Below are 17,127 nucleotides of genomic sequence, written 5' to 3' on the forward strand. Positions count from 1 at the left end.
GAAGAATTTCATGAAACAAAATATGAGAAAGAGACTATGGTGATGAAGGAAGAAGTTCAGGCTGCTTTGAAGAAAATAGCAAAAAATAAGGCCCCAGGAATATATGGTATACCAATTGACATATTTCAGCTAATAGATGCTGCCCTGGATGTGCTCTCCACGTTGTGCCAAGAAATCCAGAGAACAACCACTTGGCCAACTGACTAGAAGAGATCTATATTTGTTCCCATCCCAAAAAAAGGTGACCAAACAGAGTGTGGAAACTATAGAACAATATCAATTATTTCACATGCAAGCAAGATCCTACTGAAGCTTATCCAAAAATGACTGGGACAGCACATCAGCAGAGAACTGCCAAAGTCCAGGCTGGATTTAGAAGGGGTTGTGATACTAGGGATTTTGTAGCTGATGTTAGATGAATCTTAGCTGAAAGCAGGGAATACCAGAGGAATGTTTATCTGTGTTTCATTGATTATGCAAAGGCATTTGACTGTATGGATCATAACAAACTGTGGCTGACTCTGAGACTGGGAATCCCAGAACACTTGACTTTGCTAATGTGAAACTTATACTTGGACCAAGAGGCAGTCATCAGAAGAGCAAGGAAACACTGCACGGTTCAAAATTGAGAAGGGCGTACACCAGGGATGTGTCCTATCTCCATAACTTTCCAACCTGTATGCAGAGCAGATTATCCAGGAGGCTGGGCTCTATGAGGAGAACTATGGCATCAGGATTGGTGGAAGATTTATCAACAATCTGCGTTATGCAGATGACACAATCCTGCTTGCTGAAACTGAGGAAGACCTAAAGCGCCTGCTGCAGAGGGTCAAGGACTGCAGCCTCCAATACTGATAGAGGCCCAATGTCAAGAAAACAAAGATTCTCACCACTGGACCAATTGACAGCATCAGGATGAATGGTGAAGAGACTGAGATTGTTCACAGCTTTAGTTTGCTTGGCTCCACAGGCAATACTCTTGGCACCAGCAGCCAGGAAATCAAAAGACGTATTGCGATGGGAAAGTCTGCTTTTAGGCACCTCTCCAAAGTACTGAAGAGCAGTGGTGTCTCTCTGGAGACTAAGGTGCATCTGATACAGCCCATGGTCTTTGCAATCACTTGTTATGCATCAGAGAGTTTGACAATGACTAGGGAGAATAGAAGGAGCTTTTGCCTTTGAGCTGTGGTGCTAGAGAAGAGTATTGAATATACCACGGACTGCTAAGAAAAAAAACCCAGTTTTATCCTGGGGACAGTTAAACTGGGCTGCTTCTTGGAGGCAAGGATCCTGAGGCTTAGTCTGACATACTTTGGGTATGTTGTAAGGAGGGACCAGTCCTTGGAAATGGACATCATGCTTGGGAGGGTGGAGAGATGGTACAGAAGGGGAAGGTCCTTTATTAGGTGGACTGATTCAGTGACTGGGGTAATTGGGATGGGTGTATTGGAGACATTGCGGTTGGCACAGGATAGAGCCGAGTTTAGGGCTGTTGTACATAGGGTCGCTAAGAGTTGCACATAACAACATAACAACATGGCACATAACAACAACAACATACAAGTGATACAACCTTGCCTTCAATATGGATTACATAATCAACATTAGGAAAACAATCTTCGCCACTGGACTGATATGCAACATCATGATAGCTCGAAAGAAAGACTAAAATTGTCAAATTTGATCTTGCTTGAATCTAAAATGAGCACCCTTGGTACTAGCAATCAGGAGATAAAGAGATGTATTGCATTGGCACAGTCTGTTGGCCAGGGACCTCTCCAAAGCCCCGAAGAGCAATGATATATGCTTAAAGACTAAGGCCCTAGCAATTGCACTACTGGGAATATACCCTAAAGAAACCAGAACTGCCACACAGATATATGCATACCCATGTTTACTGCTGCGTTGTTCACAGTAGCAAAGAGATGCAAGCAACCCAAGTGCCCATCAACAAATGAATGGAGAGAGAAGTTTTAGTATATTCACCCAACAGAATATTATGTAGCACTTGAAAACAAAGAACTCACAAAATATTATACAATATGGGTGACCCTGGAGGACATTACGCTGAGTGAAGTACCTCAGTCACAAAAGGACAAACACTGCATAAGACAGGACTGACATGGGCGTTGGGGGAAAATGAAGAAAAGAGAGGATAAATGAAGGAAAGAAGTATCTAAAAGAAATATATGATTAGGTATTATTTGCATGATAACAGCCCAGAATAAGAGGTGCATAGCAAAGGGGGCAGGATGGAGGGAGGAAATTGTGCAACAATGAATGAATGGAAATTTAAGTTTTCTGTAAACTTTCATGAAAATATCAATAAAAATACCCAAAACAACAAAAGCAAGGAAAAAAAAAGACTTAGGTGCGTGTGATTCAAATAATGATTTTCCCAATCATTTGCTATGCCTCTTAGAGCTGGATAATGAATAAAGAGAAGAATTATTGACGCCTTTGAGCTGTGGTGTTGGAGAAGAATATGGACTATCCCATGGACTAAAAAACCAAATATATGTGTCTTGAAGAAGGTTCAACCAGAGTGCTCCTTAGGGGCAATGATACAAATGCTTCATCTCATATACTTTGGGCATGCTGCTAGTAGAGGCTGTTCCTTGGAGTGGTACATCTTCCCAGCATGGAAAGATAGAGGGTCAGAAAACAGAGGAAGACCCTTGATGAGATGGATTGACATAGGATAGTACAGGGTTCAAGTTAGTATGGGTCGTACTCAACTCAATAGCATCTAACAACAGCAGCAGAAGTGAGTCAGACCTGACTGGACTGCTCCTAACAGGGAGAAACATAATCGGCACTACCAGCTCTGCCTTCTCATGCAGAGCTGTTGGTGCAGGAAGACAACAATCCTGGAATCCTATTTGTGAGGATGGTTAGTTCAGGTAGAAGGCTGGGCAGTGGGTCAAGACCCTGGTGAGTTGCAGCTGGAGGCCCCTGGTGGGCAGTGGAGAGTACAGCCAGCAGAGCCTCTACCTGTAAGGACCAGTGTCAAATGTAAGTCTAGATGGGACTCCTTCCTGAGATGCCTCCTTGTCCTTCACACAAAAAACAGGATCAGGCACAATTCCAGTGACTGACTAGATTTAGTTTAGTAATATAAAACTTGGTTTAGAGGTAGGGAAGAACATGAACTATAAATCTTGGTAACTTTATGGTGAGATGTTACTTTTGGTTTTTATTAAACACCTAATTTGATGAGGTCATAAACCTGTGCCTCAGGCCTGCTGCTGTTAGAAAGCCCCTGCTTTCTGGTCTTGACACAAGGCCAGTGGTGGACACAGATGCACCCGCTTTCATCCCTAGCAGCTCACCCAGCTACCTGAGGTCCTCCCTGAATTAGTCCATTTTGAGGCTTATATTGGCTTAAAAAATATTTTTACTTTTAGTTAATTCTCATTGCTTTCATCTAAATCCTATTTGCTCAGCATACACCATCACACCAGCATACACCTGACTCAAGGTGATCCTTGAACTATATTTGTGCTGGCCAGAGTCAAAGGCAGTGAGAAACTTACTTTGCCGATGTTAGTATTGTCCAGGGCTGCATCCACTTCATCTAAGACAAAGAACGGAGCTGGCCGAAAGCTGGGAAAGGACAGGCCCATCAGTTATGTGCACAAGTGGTTTGGCAGGGGGTGTGCAGCATTTCAAGGGAAAGAAGACAGCTTCCTTCTGGGGCTTTGGACTGGTCACCAGTGACCTCAGTGTGCCAGACCAAACACTGAACCTTCTGCCCTAGACTGAGCCCCGGGAGGCACCACCGAGGGGCAGCATCCTCCTCCCCTCACCCCCTGCTCCTCCCAGGCCTCTTCATCTGGAATGTTCTCACGTCCTAGAGCACCCACCTTCCTCTGTCCTGAGTGTCTACCTTGGAGCACATCTGCTCCAGTTCTGCCCCCTTCTCATGAGCTCCCACAATTGTGAAAGTGTGAAGATGCACTGTATCTCCGCTACCTGCAGTTCCTCTCAACTGTCTGTTCTTCCCTGTTCTCCCCACCCCCACCAGCCCAACCTAGCTGCTAGTGCGCCAAGTGGGGAACAGGCCTCCTGTGTGTGTGGGCCCATTAGGTTTCCACCCTGATGCAACACTCATGGCTCATGACCTCACCTGTGCACGGCGAACAGGAGGGCCAGCGCGGCCACACACTTTTCTCCCCCTGACAGATTGTCCATTGGCATAAACCGTTTGCCTGGGGCCACACAATTGTAGCTAATCCCCTCCAAGTAAGGCTCCTCAGGGTTCTCTGGGCTAAGAAATGCCTGAAACAAATGTTATTTATTCAGCAACATCAGAAAAGCAAGCATGACTCTCAACTGTGACATATTTTAATGAAGTACTCTAGGCACTGACAATGTTGATGAAATAGGATGGTGCTTGTAAACACTGAATTGAGTGCATCTCAGTTCCATGGGTTGGGGAGGAGGGAAAACATTCTGTCATGCCTGAGCTTTCTTATCAGACTGCCTGTCATTTCAGTGTCACCAGCAAATATCACTTGCCCTAAGCAGAGCCCCGGTCATTTCACTTACTGGTTCACCCACAGAATTCTTGCAGAAAGCTAACTCTGGGGCAGAGGTGATCCCTGCCCTTCTTTATGTCAATCCTATAGAACACAGTTCTTTACAGTTGATATTGGGTCCCTCAGTCATAAAGGAAGAAGATGTCCACTTTCACCTCCAGGAGCACTGACAGTGGGTGCTGATGGTGATAGGGTAGACTGGCCAGAAAAGAGGCACTCAGGTGAACCTCAGGTCAGCTATTTTCCCAGCATCTTCTACATCACCCTATTTGTACTATGGATTTTATAAACAATTTAGAAAAAATCAAAGTAGGGTCAAGCCACAGAAGTTTAGAACTGAAAAAAATTTGAAATGATCTGGCCCACTCCTTTACCACATGAAATGAGCTTGGAGGGGAACCTGACTTATCTAAGCTGGTGGTCCAGAGGAGAGGGTATGGGGGTGTGTGAGGATGGATGGGGAGGTGGGTCTAGAGCCCAGCTATTCAATAGCTCTAAGGAAACAGCTCTATCTTCAGGCAAGTCCCCCAGAGGGTGGTGACTATAAATGGCGGACACAGCACTCCCCCTGGTGTCTGGGATCTGAGGTGGAAACACGTACTTGGGCACTGGTGTTTCGGCAGAGCTGCTTGTAGATTTGATCAATTGAGATAGACACATGCTCAAAACATTGGCTGAAAAGATCATATCTCCTCCTTTTCACCTGTTCAAACTCTTGCCTACATATTCTGGCTTCCTTTCTGCTGGCCTCAAAAGCTAAGAGAGAAAGCAATGTTCTTACTTTATTTTGAAAACCACTGGAAGGGGTCTCTTATTTAAATTTTAAAGCATAAAATATTTTTAAAGTTAGATTTTCAGTTTGGTTGTACTGCTACTATTATTTGTTTCAAAATCAGTGCTTTCAATTGGTGAGCCCTTTTCAAAGTAGGATCAACATCTAAATAATATTCCAGGTCTATTACTCTGTTTTGGAAAAGTATGAGTATTTTATAAAATGACTAGTACATTTGTTTTTAAATGAAAGTCAGATATTATTAATGAAGCAATTAATGACTACTAAAAAGGAAAGCACAGATGCATTGAGGGCTGGTGGAAAGGGCCAAAAGTGAAATGTGCTGAAAACAGCATGACTGTGGCCTTGTTAACAGAACAGCTAAAGCTGCTTTCACCATCGGTGGACTCCTGAAACTTGTCTCTGATAGTCTTCAAGTTCTCCAGAGCTCGCAGGTTGGGGGCGGCTGTCTTCAGCAAGACATCTTCCAGAGCTGCTACCTGTTGCAGGAGGATGTTGAGCTGGGCTTCAATTTCTTTATCCGACTGCAGAGTCTAGGAGGGGCAAAAAACAACAATGACTTGTGTGTCCTGTGACTTCAAACTGCAGGCAAAGGCCGAGCTCAGCCAGTTATGATTGCTCTGCCCTCAGAGGGCATCTCCTAGTCCACTGTCCCCAACCCCTGCTACAGAAAGCACCCCAAGTCTGACACTCTTGAGGAGCCCAGGGCTGTCCACACTACTCTGTGGAAGCCTACTAAACACAACTGATCTTAACTACCTTCATATGCTCATTCAATCAACAACCCCAGCTTTCCTACTATGTACCAGACAGAAGGACCTGAGGATGAGACGATTGGGTCCCTGCCCTGAGCAGCTCATGTGGAGTACATCACCCGGTAAGCAGGACTACCTTGAGTGTGGAGGGAAAGGAGCACCTGCTTGCCCTCCAGAGTAGGTTACCTTAGGGAGGACTAACTCACCTCCCACATTTACTGACTAACCACTCTTTCCCTGCCTCACTCAGGTATTTTCACAAGCATCAGTAAATCAATTTTCTTTACATCATGTTGTGAAGAATTAGCAAAGTGCATTTACAAAGTATCTGGTGAGGGAGGCGATACTGGTAAACATATGTAAAAGCCATGTATTTTTTGTAAGAAACTTTAGGAGTGGATACACAATGAACACTGCACTGGAACAGGTGAGGGGAAGAATGGTCTGAAAGGAATATATAATTAGGTAGATATTATATGTATAAAAAGTCTGGAACAACACTGCAAAGTGGACTAGGGGAAGGGGAAAGGAGAGAGAGGGAAGAAAAAGTGCAGCAATGAATGAATTTTAAAAAAATCCTATAGCAACTTATAAAGGTGACATGTTAATTCACTGGGACAGTATTATTTGATTAAATGTTAATTGATCAACTGGATAACTTGGGAAGCTCTTTTAAAAAAGATTCATGCCGACTCTCGGCTAGAGCAATGGATCTCTGCGTGGAGTATCTCTGGGAGAAGCTGCCGCGAGAGCTGGAAGTGGAGCACATGGAGGTGGAGGACACAACTCTGAACCATTGCATGTCCAGCTTCCAAGTCCTGGTGATGTCCTCCAAGTTCGACGTGAAGCCGTTGCTCCAGATACACCGGCTGGTGAACGCATGCCTAGCAGAAGAGCTCCCACACATCCATGCCTTTGAACAGAAGGGTCCAAGCAGATATATACACACCCACGTTTATCGACGGCTTTGTTCACAATAGCAAGGAGTTGGAAACAACCTAAGTGCCCATCAACTAATGAATGGATAGAGAAGCTGTGGTATATCCACACAATGGAATACTACGCTGCATTGAAAAACAAACACCTCATGCAATATTATTCAAAATGGGTGACCCTGGAGGACATTATGCTGAGTGAAGTATCTCAGTCACAAAAGGGCAAATACTGCATAGTGTCACTGTTGTAAAGCAGAACTGACCTCGGGGTTGGGAGGAGACTGAGAAAGATGGGTTAAAAAAAAAGATGGGTTCAATAATGTATACTGCATTTAACAGATGAAGGAAAAAACTGTTTAAAAGGGATATGTGATTAGGTATTTTTGTCATGACCGGAGTCCAGAGCGAAGGCTGCATAGTGGAGTGGACCTGGGGGAAGGGATTGTAAAGCAATGAAAGCATTTTTCTTTTGCTTTTCAAAGAGGGGAGTGTACTGGGGGGGAGGGTTAGGAGGGGGGGAAAGTGCAACAATGAATGAATGAAAAAAAAAAAAGAGAGACTCTGACCCCTGAGCAGTGGAACCATGAGCAGCAGAAATGAGGGACTTAGAACTGGACAGCCATTAAACCATGAATCAGGAAAAAAAAAATTCTTGCCACACACCAAAATCCATCTCAGATGAATTAAACTGGTAAAGAGAAAAGAAAATCATAAAACAGCAAAAGGTAAACATTACTAACTAAATGTCCACCTGGTAATGATGTAGGATGAACTATCTATGAAAATAAAGAGAAATCACGAAACCAAAGATTACAGAGAAGCCAAATAAGACATGTTTTCACCTAGAAATCACTAATAAAAGATGACAGAAAAGCCAGGAAGGTAGATAAACGGATAAATTAAAAAGCTGCTTTCTGATGCCAAGAGTAACTACAAATGCAGCCAAAGAGCCTAACTGAGGAAAATATATTAAACCCGGAAATAACCAGATGAGGTGGAGACTGCCTCCCAACACTCAGGCACCATTTCTTCCTTCCTAAAACTCACTTGTGCCCTGGGGGTGGTCGGCTGAGTCCAAGTCGACCTTCATGATCTAGGCACGAGGGCTCAGGAGTAGACAGGAAACTCAGTTTGAGCCATTAAGAAGTTGTTGGTAGGTACCGTCAGGTGAATACCATTCATAGTGACCCTGTGAACAACAGATCTGAATTCTCTGCCGTCCTCATCATTTCTGACAAACTTGAGCCCATTGTTGCAGTCACTGTCAATTTAACTGGTTGAGGGTCTTCCTCTCTTTAGCAGACCCTCCACCTTTCTAAGCATGATATCCTTTTCTAAGGAATAGCACTTCCTAACAATGTGCCCCAAAGTAGGTGAGACAAATCTTTGTCTCCACGGAGCATTCTGGTTGCACACTCTCCAAGACATTACCTGTTTGTTCCATTAGCAGTCCAGGGGATATTTTGTACTCTTCAATACCACAGCTCAAAGACATCAATTTTTCTTCTGTGATCCTTATTGTCTACTCTCAAATGCATAGCAAGTGAAATGAAAAGACTATGGCCTGAATGAGGCTTACTTGGTCTTCAAACAGACATCACTGCTCCTCAGTAATTTGGAGAGGTCTCTGATAGCAGACTTTCCTAGTGTAATATGTCTCATGATCTCCTGACTGCTGGTACCAACGGTGTCGACTGTAGACCCAAGGAAGATGCAATCTTTGACAATTTTAATCTTTTCTCCCTCTAAAAGGATATTGCAGGGACCAGCTTTAGGCAAAGACTCTCTCTCACTGGTTGTGGTAGCAGGTTTGTGCCTCTTTAAACATCTTTAGAGATGTCCTTATGTCTCAGCATTGACCTTACCCCATCCCCTTGCTGCTGACTTGGGTAATCTCTTGCATATGTCAAGAGAGGATCTGGAGACACTGCAAGAAACCTGCCTTATTAGCTTAACAAAGACAGCCCATTCCCAAATGGGACAGGCACAGAACCTAGGATGGACAAGATGTATCTGATGGGACAGAATTAAATCACTAACAGAAACAAATATATAGAAACACATATTACTGGGGCATGAATGCCTGACCACAGTCAGGGCTGCCTGTGTCTATACGGGGAGGCTCCATCATTCCAGGAAGAAGGTCTCTGTCACCCAGACCATGCACTGGGGCCAGTAAGCCAAGATGAAGAGTACTGGCTACTTGTGTTTATTGCAGGACTTCTCAGTGTGAAATCTCAGACAGGAAAGAGATTTTCAACATGAGTTGGCCACAGAAACACACATCTTAGTCAAGATATTTCATGGCATTAGTGTTCCACACAAGGTGTTCCAGTGGTTAAGGAATTGGCCTGCCAACCCAAAGACGAATGGTTCAAGTCCAACAGCTGCTCCATGGGAGAAAGTTGGGAAATCTCCTATGCAATGTATGGCCTCTGAAAATCCACTAGAAGGTCAGATATGAGTCAGTTACCATTTGACAGCAATAAGCTTGAGCTTGTGTGTGCCATAGAACACTTGGTGATTAACACAAACAGAAGCAGCCTATTGACTGCTATTTGCTCAAAACTATTAGGAAATCTACTTTAAATAGAAAAATCTACACTGCTATACTATGTAAATAATTTTTCCCCTAGGATTTCCATATTTGGCATTATGTGAGTTAGTTATAAGCAGTCTTTCCCGTACCTTCAAATCCTCCCCCAGGGAGCTGTAGTCCACTTCAATGGCTGCTTCTTTTTCATATATGTCAGGAGTGACTTGGGTCTGTTCTCCTTCTGTTCCCAACTGAAAGATAAAAAAAGCCCTTTCCTTGTTATTGGACATGTCCATCATGAATCCTATACAGGCTCCCCTCTTTCAGCTGCTGGCCACTCACTCAGGCCACAGTGGAGGCCAGGCTATGTGCCCATAAGTCTGGTCCCTTCACCTTTCCACCTTCATTTTGTGCTGGCTTACAATTACTCTGCTCAGGTCACCTGGGCTTCTTGGACACAGCAGGATCATGGCCATTGCTGGGCTGGGCCCCTGCCCTCAGCTCACATCTCTTCTCACCCTGGACAACCCTGGCCTCTGTCTGAGCCTGCACACTCCCTTCCCAGCTCTAGGGCATCAGAAGGCTTCATTGCTCACGTATTTAGTTTATCATTGTCGTTGTCCACCTGCTTCACCAACACCTAGATGTGGGGTAGGGGTTTTGTATGGTTGTACTCCCTGCTGTATTCTCAGTGCCTAAATGCCTGGCCATAAGGCATTACTTAGAGATAGAGCGGGTTTAGTTCCAGACCACCACAGCAAGGCAAATATCGAAACAAAGGGGCTCTGATGGCATAGACTGCATGGAGTTGTGCTGCTAACCCAAAGCCAAGCTGCTCTGGTGGCATAAATCCACTACCGGCTCTACAGGAGGAAGAGGGGCTATCTCCTACCCATGCCATTTTACAACCCCAGCAACCCAGTGGACAGAGCTAGGAGTTGATTCTGACTTCATTTTGCATTTGGTTTCTTTCATCATAAAGAAGTCTAACGAAGGTTTTGGCTTCCTAGTGTATACTGATCGTGATCTCCTTCTCCTAGGAACAGCCTCTCCTAGCAACAAGTCCAATACGTGAGATGAAGCATCTTTGTCTCCAAGGAACATTCTAGCTGTATTTTCTCCAAGACATACCTGTTTGTTCTTTTGGCAGTTTATGCTTGGAAAAGTGGAGAGTAGGAAAAAGAAAGGATGACAAGATGGGTTAACACAGTGATTTTAACAATGGTCTCGTGTACCAGAGATATACTTGAAGATGGACAGGATAGCACAGGGTTCAGATCTGTTTAAAGGGTGATTATGAATTGTAGTTGACTTGATGGCACATAATAATGACAACAGTGCATACAGAAGTTATGTTTACATTATAGTATATTAAATATGCATTAGCATTATAAAAAAGTTTTAAATATTCTGAGAATGAACAAAATGGCACAAAGTTAAAACATGCTGTGGAAAAATAGCTTTGAAAGACTTTCTGGATGTTGAGTTGCCACAAACCTTCAACTTGTAAAAAAGGAAGCATTTTGTGAAACACAACAAAGTGAAATGCAGTAAAAGTAGGTGTGCCTATGCATTTCCACCCCAGTGTATATTACTCTCCCCGAAAAATAGAGAACGCACTAATCCTTGGGTACTGAGCTTTCATGTACTGTGGACTGTGATGTGGATACTGAAATCAACCTAGAATTAGACTCAAAAGGAAAGAAGCAGAGGAAGGAAACCTTGTCATTATTTACCTTCTCTGCGATGGAACAGATGAAGAAAAGAACTGTTTAAAAGGAATACAGGAGAAAGAATTATTTGTATGACAATAGTTCAGAGTAAGAAGTACACAGCAAAGTGGACTAGGGGAGGTATAGGGGAGGATGAAATTATGCAACAATGAATTAATTTTTTTAAATTTATTATTAATTTCAATGAAAATTTACAGACACTTTGGATTTCCATTCATTCATTGTTGCACTTTTCTCCCCTCCCAACCTTTCCCTCTAGTACACTACCCTTTTGGAAAAGTAAAATTCTTTAATTGTTTTACAATCCCTGCCCCCAGGTCCACTCCACTATGCAGCCTTCGCACTGGACTCCTGTCATGACAAAAATCCCTAATAATTTTCTCTCTTAAACAGTTTTCTCCCTCATCTGTTAAATGCAGTATACATTATTGAACCCATCTTTTTTTTAACCCATCTTTCTCAGTCTCCTCCCAACCCCGAGGTCAGTTCTGCTTTACAACAGTGGCACCATGCAGTATTTGTCCTTTTGTGACTGAGATACTTCACTCAGCATAGTGTCCTCCAGGGTCACCCATTTTGAATAATATTGCATGAGTTGCTTGTTTTTCAATGCAGCACAGTATTCCATTGTGTGAATATACCACAGCTTCTCTATCCAACGAATGAATTTTTTTAAAGTGAACTGAGGGGGTAGGTAGAAAAATATGCAACAATGAACGAGTGAAAATCCAACTTTTCTGTAAACTTTCATTAAAATAACAATTAAAAAACACCACAAAAAACCCTTATCACTTGCTCCTTTCTCAGATATTCTCAGATGAAATACATGTTCAGTCTAACTACTTATTTGCAATGAGGACTGCTTCTATTACCCTTTGATGCAAAGAACCAGGAGATGCTCCTTTATCTATTTCAAGAGCGTGATTGTCATCCCTACTCACTCTCCATGTGACATGGTTTGACTTCCTGCATGACCCTGGGAGTTCTCCTCTTAAACAGTATTAACCTTAGAAAAGTGACTTCACTATCTCAGTGTGGCCTGCTCAGCACAAGAGACACATTTCACTGAGGCTGACGTCTAAGCCCAATGTTCACAACTTCAATTCTGAATTCTTTTGGGCATTAAAAAAACTATAGATTCCTTTCACTATCCAAAAGCAGAGGTGCTGTTTGTTGTTGCATACCACTGCGATGGAACGGACTCACAGCTGACCCTTCAAGCAAGTTTTCAGAGGGAGTAAATCGCACAAGAGAAGATTGCCCATCCTTCTCCAATAAAATAGCTGGTAGATTTGAACCACATGCATTTGGGATTGCAGTGCAGCTATTTACAGCTCTGGTGGCTTAGTGGTAAGGCATCATCCTGCCTACCCAAAGGCAGCTGGTTTGAATCCACCAGCTGTTCTATGGGCAATATCCTCCCATGCTATTCACTGCCTCCGAAAATCCACTGTTATGAGTCAGTTCCAACTTGATGGTTGTTGTTAGATGGCATCGAATCAAGTACAACCTATAGCAACCCTATGGACAACAGATCTGAACCCTCTTCCATCCTATGCCATCTTCATCATCTATATCTACTCAAGCCCACTGAGGTGGTCACTGTCAATCCACCTGGCTGAAGGTCTAGAAAGGAGAGTGGTCCTATGAAATAGTTGGTAAGTCAAAATGGTGCTAAGAAAAGGAGCAACCACCATTAACATATAGGGGGAAAATATTTAAACATTCTTAGACAATAAAGTAGGACAGGGTTCATATCTGTTGTTCAAAGGATCATTATGAGTTGTATTCAATTCAATGACACCTAACAACAAAAAATTAATGGACACAAAATTGCTGTTTGTTATGTATATGGAAGCTGAACTTGAACCAGTGTTCATGAGCTTTGGGAGCCTAGGGTAAGAAACTGCACTATAATCCCAAAGGTACATGGTTCAAATTCGCCAGTTGCTCTGCGGGAGAAAGATGGGCAATCTCCTATAATGCAATTTACTACCTCTGAAAGCTTACTGCAGGGTCAGCTATGAAAGCTTACTGCAGGGTCAGCTATGGGTTGGTTCACACTTGGCATTTAACAACAACATATACAAAAAGTAAATTATTGAACCATATCCATAACACACAAAAGCAGGAATGATAGAACTACACAATCTATATGAAGCAGAAATAACGTTATCTATATTGTGGTTCCCAGGAGAGGTGTTTGGGGACATCATTTTTACTGCTTGGGATATACACAGCTTCTTCAACGGATAGCTGTAAAAGACTGGTTTTGCTTTTCACCTTTCTTCATAAAAGCAAAAATTCTCTTTGGATTTCGTTCAATTAATTGTTCCTAATGGAGGCCTTTTGTGCAAATTCGGTAGTATAAGTGGGCTTTTGAGACGAAGTGACACCTGTCTGTCCTGTGAAGCTGCGAGGAGAGGACTCACAAGAGAGGAGAGAGTGAGGTGAACACTGGCTCTGCAGAGTGCTGAGCCACAGGGATAAGGACAAGAAGCCAGCAAGCACCCCCGGAAGTCGCACAGTGCACAGATGTCAAGGCCACCTACTAGAATACCTCGACTTCAACGATGTCATCCAGGGACCCCAGCAGAAGAGTGATCTCAATGTCTTTAACTTTGCAATCAAGCAGCATATTGTGTTTCTCCAACTGTTTCTGTTCCAGAAATGTTTGAATCTTTACAAATTCTTTTTGTGATTTTCCCACTTCCCTATGAATACACAGATAAGAAAAATTGATATTTAATTATGTAAAGTGGCAATTAAGGAAGAAAAATATACATGTTATAAATTAACATGAAAAAAGATATTTTCCTCTTTAAGAGATACCACTTCTGAGTTATTTCATTGATGCTTGTAATTTTAACTTACCACTCCTGAGGAAGGCCTTGAATAATGAGTTAAATATGAGGCAGTATTTTCAATGAAAATATTACCACTCTTATTAGGGAGCTCTGATAAGGAATAGTGCTGCCAAGCCAAAGACAAGGGGTTTGAATCAACCAATTTCTCTGCATGTGAAAGACTGGAAATTTCCTTTCATATGATAGACATTCTCTGAAAATGTGTTGGAGGATCAGCTATGAGTCAGTTCTGACTTAACAGTACACAACAACACTTGTAAATCTGTTTAATTTTTGAAGCTTTATTTCCTCCTCAAATAAAAGTTTTCTGTTTTAGAACCTAAAAGCCAGAGAGACATTCTCTTAATAGGAAAAACTGCCTTCTCAAGTAAAAATCTGCATTTTTCTCTACCACTACTATATATGTTTTCTATTTTAAAATGGAGGGCAAGTGTTAGCAATTCAAACATGAGATTTGCTTTATTCACTTTTTTTCTCTTTTTAAAATTAATTTTAATGAAAGTTTACAGAGACTTTGGATTTCCATTCATTCACTGTTGCACTTTTCTCCCTGCCTATCCCTCCCTCCCAGTTTATTCATGTCTTTGAAAAGTTCTTTCATTGTTTTACAATCCCTCCCCCTCAAGGTCCACTCCACTACGCAGGCTTTGCTCTGGACTCCTGTCACGACAATAATACCTAATCATATATCCCTTTTAAACAGTTCTCTGTCTCATCTGCTTCAATGCAGTATACCTAACTCATCTGATCTTTCTCAGTCTTTCCCCAATGCCGACGTTAGTCACGTTTTACAACAGTGGCACCATGCAGTATTTGTCCTTTTGTGACTGAGATACTTCACTCAGCATAATGTCCTCCAGGGTCACCCATTTTGTTTAATATTTCATGAGTTCCTTGTTTTTCAATGCAGCATAGTGTTCCAGTGTGTGAATATACCACAGCTTCTCTATACATTTGTTGGGTAATAGGCACTTAGGTTGTTTCCAACTCTTCATTACTGTGAACAAAGCCGTGATAAACACAGGTGTGCATATATATGCTTGGGTGGCAGTTATGCTTTCTTTGGTGTATATCACCAGTAGTGAAATTTCTGGGTCAAATGGTATTTTTTTGCAACTTTTTGATAAAGCACCATATAGCCTTCTATAGTGGGTGAACCATTTTACACTCCCACCAACAGTAAATAAGGGTTCCAGTTTCTCTACAATCTTGCCAGCATTTGTTGTTCTGTTAAATTTTGCTATTCTGACTGGGATGAGATGATTATCTCACAGTTGTTTAGATTTGCATTTCTCTTAGAGCTAGGGATTTTGAACATTTCTTCATGTGTTTGTTTGCCCTCTCAATATCTTCTTTGCTGAAGTGTCTGTTCATATCCTGTGCCTATTTTTCAACTGGATTGTTTATCTTTATCTTGCTGTGGTGAGAGATTTTATTCACTGACTTCTTATTGTATTTTGAGTACAATGTAGGATTTTAGAAAATTTAGAAATTGCATTGAAAAATTAAGAACCATATTATTTTAAAAATACGAAAATGAGAAAAATGGTTCTGTTCAAACTAAATTTAAAAACTTAATAAAAATCAAAAGTAAAAAGATTTAAATTCTACTTTAAAATCACTAAGACCTTTTTAGTTGTATCCTGAAACAATGAACGAACATCTGCAAACATGTATGGAAAATGGTGACAGGTGCAGAGCTGGATGAAAACAGAACTCTATAATCGTCAGACCATATAAGGCCATCCCGATCACAAAGGAGATGTCATGAGTTATTATATGGCAGCTGATTCTAAGTAAATGTTATGGAGTTGTCACTGTTATATTTGCTAGTTTATGGACCAGGAAACAGTTCTCAGAGCAGAAAAGGAAAACACTCACTATATGTTTCAACATGAGGAAAGGAATGCACCAGGATGCATCCTGTCTCCATACCTTTTCAAGCTATATGCCGGACAAGATCATTTGGGAAGGTAGGCTTCATGAGGAGGAATGTGGCATCAGGGTGGAGGAAGATTCAAGAACCTATTTGCTGAAACTGAGGAGGACCTGAAGTGGTTACTGCAGAAGGTCAAGGACTGTAGTCTCCAATATGAATTGAAGCTTAATATCAAGATGACAAAGATCCTCAGCAACTGGGCCAATTGCCAGCACCATGATGGATGGAGAAGAGGTTAAGACTTATGGCTTGCTCAACTCCACAATCAACTTTTGGCACCAGCAATCAGGAAATCAAACAATGAATTGCTCTGGGAAAAATCTGTTATCAGGAAACTCTCCAGAATACTGAGAAGCATCGATGTAGTCTAGACACTAAGATGCACGTGATTCAGTCCATAATCTTCACAATTACTTGCTATGCATCAGAGAACTGGCCAATGACAAAGGATGACATAAGAATTGATACCTTTGAATTGTGGTGCTGGAGAAGAGTCTCGAACATCCCATGGACTGCGAAGAAAATAAACGGGTCTGTCTTGGGGAAGGTAAAAACCAAGTTCCCCCTTGGAAACTAGGATTTTAAAGCTCCATCTCACATACTCTGGGCATGTGGCCTAGAGGGACTGATCCTTGGAGAAGGACATCATGCTAGGAAGGGTGGCGAGAAATCAGAGGAGATAAAGACCCCAGATGAGATGGACTGATACAGTAACTGGAGCAATTATTTTTTTTCTTCTGTCATCCTTATTCACTGACCAACTTTCAGATGCAGAGCAATTAATTAAAAAGACCATGAGCTTGGATCAAATGCACCTTAGGTTTTAAAATGACATTGTCGCTCTTTAGCACTTTAGAGTGGTCCTTGACAGATTCTCCCAATGCAAGCCCATAAATTAGGACTCCTACTTTCCCCGTGGTACTAGGGATACTGTACTAGAGATATTGTAGCTGATGTTAGATGGATCTTGGCTGAAAGCAGGGAATACCAGAGGAATGTCTATCTGTGCTTCATTGACTATGCAAAGG

At 42.1% G+C, this 17,127-nt stretch overlaps 1 protein-coding gene across 1 annotated transcript in view; it reads right to left on the minus strand.

Annotated features, from left to right (window-relative positions):
- The window catches only part of LOC102849042 (structural maintenance of chromosomes protein 1B-like), a 111,203-nt gene that overhangs the window by 7,412 nt on the left and 86,664 nt on the right, over positions 1–17,127 (minus strand). The window contains exons 18-23 of the mRNA XM_006899535.1: positions 13,854–14,007; positions 9,713–9,811; positions 5,711–5,867; positions 5,143–5,297; positions 4,130–4,281; positions 3,537–3,606 (exon numbers count right to left, since the gene is read on the minus strand). Of these exons, the coding sequence (XP_006899597.1) occupies positions 3,537–3,606; positions 4,130–4,281; positions 5,143–5,297; positions 5,711–5,867; positions 9,713–9,811; positions 13,854–14,007 (787 nt within the window). The remainder of the gene's footprint in view (positions 1–3,536; positions 3,607–4,129; positions 4,282–5,142; positions 5,298–5,710; positions 5,868–9,712; positions 9,812–13,853; positions 14,008–17,127) is intronic.

Source organism: Elephantulus edwardii, unplaced genomic scaffold, assembly GCF_000299155.1.
Source record: "Elephantulus edwardii isolate Elephantulus edwardi_28Jun2011 unplaced genomic scaffold, EleEdw1.0 scaffold00260, whole genome shotgun sequence".
Taxonomy (NCBI): Eukaryota; Metazoa; Chordata; class Mammalia; order Macroscelidea; family Macroscelididae; genus Elephantulus; species Elephantulus edwardii.